The sequence below is a fragment of the Pteropus vampyrus genome, unplaced genomic scaffold, assembly GCF_000151845.1.
Source record: "Pteropus vampyrus isolate Shadow unplaced genomic scaffold, Pvam_2.0 Scaffold463, whole genome shotgun sequence".
Lineage (NCBI taxonomy): Eukaryota > Metazoa > Chordata > Mammalia > Chiroptera > Pteropodidae > Pteropus > Pteropus vampyrus.
In genome coordinates, this window is record NW_011889244.1 from 1,308,890 (window position 1) to 1,316,842 (window position 7,953).

Genomic DNA, 7,953 nt, shown 5'->3' on the forward strand with positions numbered 1-7,953 from the left:
GTCTTTTTTAGCAACTGGAGCATGTGATTATCATCACCTGAGAGGGGTCAAGACTTGGGAGCATCAGATCATTTTTAGTTGTGTTAATTGAGATGTCTTTTAGACAACCAGGTGGAGATGTCTAGTGGGCAGTTAGCTCTTTGAGTCTGAAGTTTCTGGAGAGGTTCCAACGAGAGCTCTACATTTGGGAATTTGGGAATATATAAATATTACCTAAAACCATGAGTTTAGAAGGAATGTGGAAGGAGAAGACGGGAAATCCAAGGACTGTACCCTGGTCACTGCCACATTAAAAGGTCCCAGAGATGAAAAAGAACAAGGAAAGGAGACCGAAAGGGAGCCACCCATACGCAGGAGGAGAGGGAGTGTGCCGTCCTGGAACTTGGTGATGGGTTTCAAGGAGACGTGAATGGTCCAGCGTGTCACATGCTGCTGATGAATAAGATAAGGACTAAGGACTGACCATTAAACTTAGCAACATGGAGGTGAAACAAGCAGTTTCAGAGAAGTGTGGGGGAGTGGATTATCATTGAAATAGGTTGAAAAGAAATGAGAGAGAATTGGAAAGAGTACATGGAGACAATCTTGAGGAATTTGGCTATAAAGAGGAACAAAGAAATAGCAACGAAGCTGGAGGAGGACAAGGAGTCAGGAGTAGATTTTTTAAAAGATGCGAGAGAATTAAAAATGATTCACAGAGAGTACTTTGATGAAGCAAGAAAGAGGGGGAGGATTTCTGAAGAGATATCTTCAAGCAGGTGAGAAAGAGGATCTAGTGGGGGATCGGCCCAAGGATCACAGAGAGTTTATCATAGTAAGGGGTGTCGGATTATGGACTCCTGCTGATAGCGGGTAGATGGAGGGGTAGGCACTAGCAGAAGATTTCTGATTGCTAAAATTTTCTTAGAGAAACCAGAAGTTAGGTCATTGACTGAGAGTGAAGATGGGGGAAAAATCTCATAGAGGTTGGAGGAGAAATTATAAACATTCCAGAAGAAGAAGAGATGAATAGACTAACAGAACAACATGTGAATTCCTGTAGTCATTTCTGATGGTATCTTTCTGGTTTTTTGTTTGCCTCTTTCATTTTTTCCCCTAATAGCTAATGTCCAGCAGAATTCCAGTGTACAGTTTATGCTTAATAAAGGTTTGTGAACTTCAGAACTGGAATCATATTTATCTATACCTCAGTGATAGCTAACCCTGTATTATACTTACTATTCCAAGTGCCCTTCCCAATTAGTCCTCATCACAGGTACATGTATGACATTTAGTCATGAGCCTGGATGGGATCACCAAGGGAGCGAGAAGTAGATATTAATATCTTCAGATTACACTCAATGAAACATAGATTTTAAAAATCCCATACCTGCTCGAGCTTGTCAGTCATTAGGGGACAGTTCAGAGATGTGCACCTTAGCCTGTGTGACAGTCAAGCCCAAGCTTATAACCACAGCCCCAGGGTTCATCTTATCTGCGTAACCTCTTCATCTTTCCATTGAGAGAACTGAGGCCCAGGTTGCTTATCACACATGACAAAGCTGAGACTGGAGCCAAGTCCTCTCCCAATGTCCTTTCCGTGGTCTCTGAGGCCCACCATATCTTGGATCTATTTGTAGTCCAGGTCCCATTAGCTATCCATAGCAGTAGCTACAGGTCATTTATAGGGCTCTTGACTGCACTGTTCCCACCATCCAGGAGAGGGCAGTCATGTGCACGTAAACACGCCTGCCCCACCCAGAGACTTGATTCTAGGCTTTCATCCTGAACGAAGCCAGAGCACCTGACTGCAGAGAATATTTGCTTAAAACAGTGATTCTCAAGCAGCAATTTTGTTCCCCAGGTGGCACTTTGGCAATGTCTGGAGGCAATGTTGGGTTGTCATAATTGGAGGAGAGGAGGAATGATGCTTCCACCATCGAGTGGGCAGAGGCCAGGGAAGCTGCTAAACGCCTTACAATGCACAGAACAGCTCCCCTCCCCACCCCCAGAGATTTATCTGGTTCAGAATGCCAGTTGATATGCTTAGAGCTTGAGAAACCCTGTCCTAAACGAAAATCTATAAACAACCTGATATAACTGAACCAGAAGAATAAATAGAAGATGGCTTCAATAAAGATGTTCAAAAACAAGTGACCAGTTGAGGATAACTTAAGGGTTCTGTTACCTTGGGGAATGCCAAAGGTTTGAAGGCCTGCATGGATCTTACCACGTTAGCCACTCTCTACTTGCTGACTGCCGCCATCCATGTGTGGAGCTGGGACGTGCGTGAATGCTCTGTGGGCAGCACAGGACAGCCACAAGGAGAAACCCTTCCCCCTTAGCATCCAGGGCCTTTGTACTTACCTCTTCTCTGTTGAGAAAATCATTTCTCTTGTTCTGTGGAAACATCTTCCACCTCTAAACTGTTTGCGATGTTATAGACCTATTCTTGCAAAGCTGCAGTCTGTCCCTGGGACCTATGGACCTTACAGCAGCAGCTGTGTGCTTTTTGGCTGTCCTGTGCCTCCTGATACTCCAGGGAGTGGCTCTCCAAGTCTTCACTGACCTGATCCACCTAAACGTGCCTGTCAGGTCACCTGCTTTGGAACTGGAAATGCTTTTCTGAAACACATCCCTTTCAGAAAAGCATAAGCATTTATCAGTGCCTTACCTGAAAGAGAGATTGCCTCAAGGCCAGAATGAGCCCAGTTTGATAAAATACGAATGTCTCTGTAAATCAGGCTGCTCCACTCTTTCTCATAATGTGACTCTTGTTCAGCAGAACATAGAGCATAAGGAACCTAAGACCAGCCTCCGTCTGTAAAGTCAGTTTGCTCTAGAGCAGGATTATCTTCTCCCTCTTCCTTCACACGGGCTCTACTGTGAATGCCTAAAAATACATGAATTATGAACCTAAAAGCAATTTCTAGCTATGGAAAAATATGGAATTATCTTTAAAAGTTGTTCAGGTTGTAGATTATACCAAAGACCAAAGTGCCTACCTTCTTACAGTAGTTTATTTAAAATAATGAAGAGAGAACATCTAGAAATCTATTGCACCGGTGAGCTGTTAAAAACAGTAAAAATTCTTGTCTGTTTTATAAAGGCTAAATTTTTGGTGAATTGGGATTCTGTAACATGGTTCTAACAATCTTTGTGTGGCTTCATCCTCATAAATTGTGTTTTATTACAAAGTGATGTGGTAGAAAAACCATGGGTTTTTGAGTCACTGTAATTATCATTATTGATAGCATTTATAAATTAAGTATGTGTTCAGAATTTTTAAGTTTTTGCTATGGAGATGTTAAATTATGGTGGGTGCTTCAAACTTTTCTTTGGTGTCTGTATTTCATGTTATGCCAAAGGCCAGGCATGAGGAAGTATGGCCTGTCGTACCATGATTAAGAAAACATGGGTGTAAAACATGTTTGTGTTTTAAACTTTAGGAGCTGCCCAGGTTATCGAAGGTGGCCAAGTGGAATATAAGCCTCTTTGGGGCATTCGGTATATGTGGTGGTACCATTTAATTGGCCTCGTCTGGACTAGTGAATTCATTCTCGCGTGCCAGCAAATGACTGTAGCGGGGGCAGTAGTTACGTCTTATTTCAACAGGTAGGTCTAGCATGTTACTCCTGTTGGTTTGTTTGTGTGTGTGTCACGTTGTGCATCTCTAAAGGTATTTTGGAGTTTTTGACATGACCCATTAAAAGGGGTTGGCAGGCGTGAAAGACTAAGCTAAAAATTTGGCTGGATGCTCATTAGGTGGTGAAAAGAAATGTTATACCTTCAGTTTGTCACATTTCCAAATTCTTCTTATAATTGAAAGATATCAGAAAGGAAGGACTGACTTCTGTAAATATCAATTCTTACTGACTTCAAACAAAAAAAAGTGCTGGTCTATTTGAAACACACTTTAGTAAGTTCTGTGAACCTCATTTTCTATATAAAATGAGGAGAATGTTTACTTGGAACATAACTTTAAATCCTCAGGGAATTGTATATAACCATAAAATATAATTCATGTTCATATAATGAAGTACTAGAGAATTAGTTACCTGTATATTCACCATGATACTTATTTCAGCGTTTACACCCCTTCACCTCTCGTGTGTCTGACTCTCAAAGTGGGGCGATGATAAAGCCTCAGGCAGGAAGATCATGGCCAGGACAATGACAAGGTTGGACTCAGAACAGGAAGTTTACTCCTCATACGGCCAATCTTCGTCTAACCGCTCAGACCAAATGAACAGATAAACATGACTGTTTTTTTGGCGTAAGAAAGTCAAGCCAGGATGATTCATGCCATTGAGCAGTGACCTCTTGCCTATAAAGAGCATGTAGGTTTTAATACAGTGGTGCTATTTGGAGCCTCTGTCATTAGAGACCCCACAGGACACACAAAGGAGCTGCACCCCTTTTCATTGAGAACCTCCAGGGGGCTGGAGGTGGGTGGTGTGCACTTCCTGCTTCTGAGTAGGGGGGCAAAGATTATTCTAACCAAATTGGTCAGCAGGTAACAGCTGTCTGACAGCAGTGGTTTTGGGTTATCTTAGCATTTTCAGTGAGGGCTTTTGGTGTGGCCTTCCAGAGTGGCATATGCATGTTATCTCCTAACCCCTCCTTTCACTCCAACTCCCCCCGCCCAACTGTGAAAGAATGAAAGAGGTATCAACACACAAGGACAGTGACAAACAGAGGCAATAACAGCAGATAAGAAATGTCAACCAAATGTCGAAAGCTGAAGAGAGGATAGGTGAGTGGTGACTCTGAGCAGACTAGAGAAAGCTAAAAAAAAGAAAGAAAGAAAGAAAGAAAGCTTGTTTCTGTTCTGTGTGTTGGGTGGGAAAGAAGGTAAAAATAAGACGCAGGCTGATATGAGCCACAAAACCCTAGAGAGGCTCAGTAATTCACGTGTAAAATGTACTTCTGAAGATTAGTAAAAGTCTTCCTAAGGAGTGGTTAGGCCCTAGGTTCCCTCCTCCACACCAACAGAAGATGGGAGCTTTGCTGCCTAGGGAGGGAAGCCAGAGAAGGCCTAGACTTGGGGTATCTGGCACAGCTGATGCTGAGGGCGAGGCTCTGTAATGAAGGAAGGTGGAGTAAGCGATAGTCTAAATACTGAATAATGAGGACCTCTCACTACCACCATCACCAACCCGCATTCCACAGCTTGGCTCCCAGGATATTGACAGCCAAGGTGCTATCCCCAAGGCCAGAGAAATTGCCTAACCCAAAGTGAAGACCTCCAGGTAATGCTATATAGGGTCCCCCAATGAACTGGCCTGGTTCTCTGACTATGAACCAGATAGTGAAACTCACTAGTCAACAGTCAACACTCATACAGAGCTTCCAGTTCACTTTTTAGTGCCTCACCCTAAATGTGTGTGGGCAACCAGTGATTACTAAACATTTGAAGAAAACCTATAGTGAAAGAAATACCAAAAGGAACAAAACAAAAGGAATTTAGGGAAAACAGAGACAATGCAGGCAGCAGAAGAAAAATGCAGACAAAAACAAACAAAAAAACCCCCCACTGTAATACCCTTAGAGAGAACAAAGACATACGGCATCTATAAAAGAAAAAACAAACAAAAAAAGGAATAGCGAGGGAATAAGGAAGACCTCTTAGTAATTAAAAATGTGATTGCAAAAGCAAAAATTTTCAATTAAATAATTAAAATATAAAATCAAAGAACTCTTCTAGGAAATAGAGCAAAAAAAAAAAAAATACACAGAGTTGGAAAATAGGAGAGGAAGGATAAAAAGAGGATAAATATAGGAGAGCTAACATCTGATTAATATGAATTCCAGAAATAGAGAACAAACAAAAAAAAGTGAAGAAATTATCAAAGAAACTTTCCCAGAGCTGTAGGACATGAGTAAAGAGAAAATCCTAGAAGTTTCTAGAAGGAAAAACAGATCACAGGCAAAGGATCAAGAACTAGAGTGGGATCCAGTGTTCAACAGCAACTCTGAACCAAGAATACAGTGGAGCAAGCCTGTCAAAATCCTAAGGCAAGACGATATCCAACCTATAATTCTAGACCTACTCATACTATCAGTCCAAAGAAGAATAAAGTCACATTCAGACATGTAATATTTCAAAAGACTTTCCTCCCCACATCATTCTTTAGGGAGGATGTTCCCTATTGAAATGAATGAGAAAGCCAGAGAGGGAAACATGAGTTTCAGGAAGTGGGCTCCAACTCAGAGAAGAGAAGGAAATTCCCAGGAAGGTGGCTATGCAGCAGATGTAGAGACCATCCGTCCAAAGTAGAGCAGGAGGGCAGTGGGCTCCAGGAGGGATATCGCCCAAGAGAGAAAAAGGAAAGTGAGAGAATACCAGATGTGTTTGAACATGTAGAGAAAGCATATATACTTTGGCAAAGCATTTGGTGAAGCTCATGGAAAACCAAGCAAATAAAAATGTGAAACAATTATTAACTTCAGGAAAACCCAAAAGTTGTACAGGAAAGGAAATATGATCAGAGCGCCCTACTCCTTGGATCAGTTGTGAATGTTATTTGTATACTGATAGTGTAAACATTAAACATTAAAGCAGATTAAAAGCATTTGCTCTAAGATCAGGAACAAGGGTATAGACTCTCATGACTCCTTTTTAACATTGTACTGGAAGTCCTAGCAGAGCAATTAGGCATGAAAAAAAAAAAAGTCATCCAAAACAGAAAGGAAGAAGTAAAATTGTCTCTGTTTGGAGAGATATCTTATGTAGAAAGAGGACCCTAAAGACTCCACAAAAAAACTAATAGAACTAATCAATGAATTCAGTAAAGTTGCATACAGAATCAACATACAGAAAATTGCTGCATTTTCTATACACTAACAAGGAAATATCTAAAAGAGAAATGAAGAAAGCACTCCTATTCACAATAACATCAAAAACAATAAAATACCTAGGAATAAAATTAACCAAGGAGATGAAAGACCTGTATGCTGAAAACTACAAGACTTTGATAAATTGAATAAGATACAAACAAATAGAAAGATATTCCATGTTCATAGATTAGAAGAGTTAACATTAAAATGTCCGTATTACCCAAAGCTATCTATAGATTCAATGCAATCTCTATCAAGACTCCCGTGGCATTTTTCACAGAAGTAGAAAAAAACAGTCCTAAAATTTGTATGGAATTATAAAAGGTCCTGAATAGCCAAAGCAATCCTGAGAAAGAACAAAACTCGAGGCGTCAAAATTCCTGATTTCAAACTATATTACAAAGGTATAGTAATCAAAACACTATGGTACTGACATAAAAATATACACACAGACCAATCAAACACAATCAAGAGCTCAGAAATAAACCTTTGCCTATATGGTCAACTAATATTTGATGAGAGATCCAGGAATACTCAATGGGGAAAAGAGAGTCTTCTTAATAAATGATGTTGGAAAAACAATAATCATATGCAGAAATATGAAATTAACCCCTTTCTTACACCACTCATTAGAATTAGAAATGGATTAAAGACTTAAACATAAAACTCCTAAAAGAAAACATAAGAGAAAAGCTCCTTGGCATTGGTCTTGGCAATGAGTTTTTGAATATGACACCAAAGGCATAAGCAACCAAAGCAAAAATTAGTAAGTGAGACTACGTCAAACTAAAAAACTTCTGCACAGCAAAAGAAACAACAGAATGAAAAGTTAAGCTATAGAAGGGGAGAAAATATTTGAAAATCAGATGTCTGATAAGGGATTAATATCCAAAATATATAAAGAACTCATACAACTCAATAGAAAAAAAAAAAGATTAAAAAACGAGCAGATGATCTGAATAGACATCTTTCCAAAGAAGACATATGATGGCCAACAGGTACATGAAAAGATGCTCAACATCACTGATCATCAGGGAGATACAAATCAAAACTACAGTGAGATATCACCTCACACCTGTTAGAACATCTGCCATTAAAAAGACAGGTTTGACAAGGAAATGGAAAAAAGAGAAC

General features: G+C 40.1%; 1 protein-coding gene across 1 annotated transcript in view; it reads left to right on the forward strand.

Annotated features, from left to right (window-relative positions):
• The window catches only part of SLC44A3 (solute carrier family 44 member 3), an 85,547-nt gene that overhangs the window by 33,563 nt on the left and 44,031 nt on the right, over window positions 1-7,953 (forward strand). Inside the window, exon 10 of the mRNA XM_011382195.2 lies at window positions 3,429-3,594. Coding sequence (XP_011380497.1) covers window positions 3,429-3,594 — 166 coding nt within the window. The remainder of the gene's footprint in view (window positions 1-3,428; window positions 3,595-7,953) is intronic.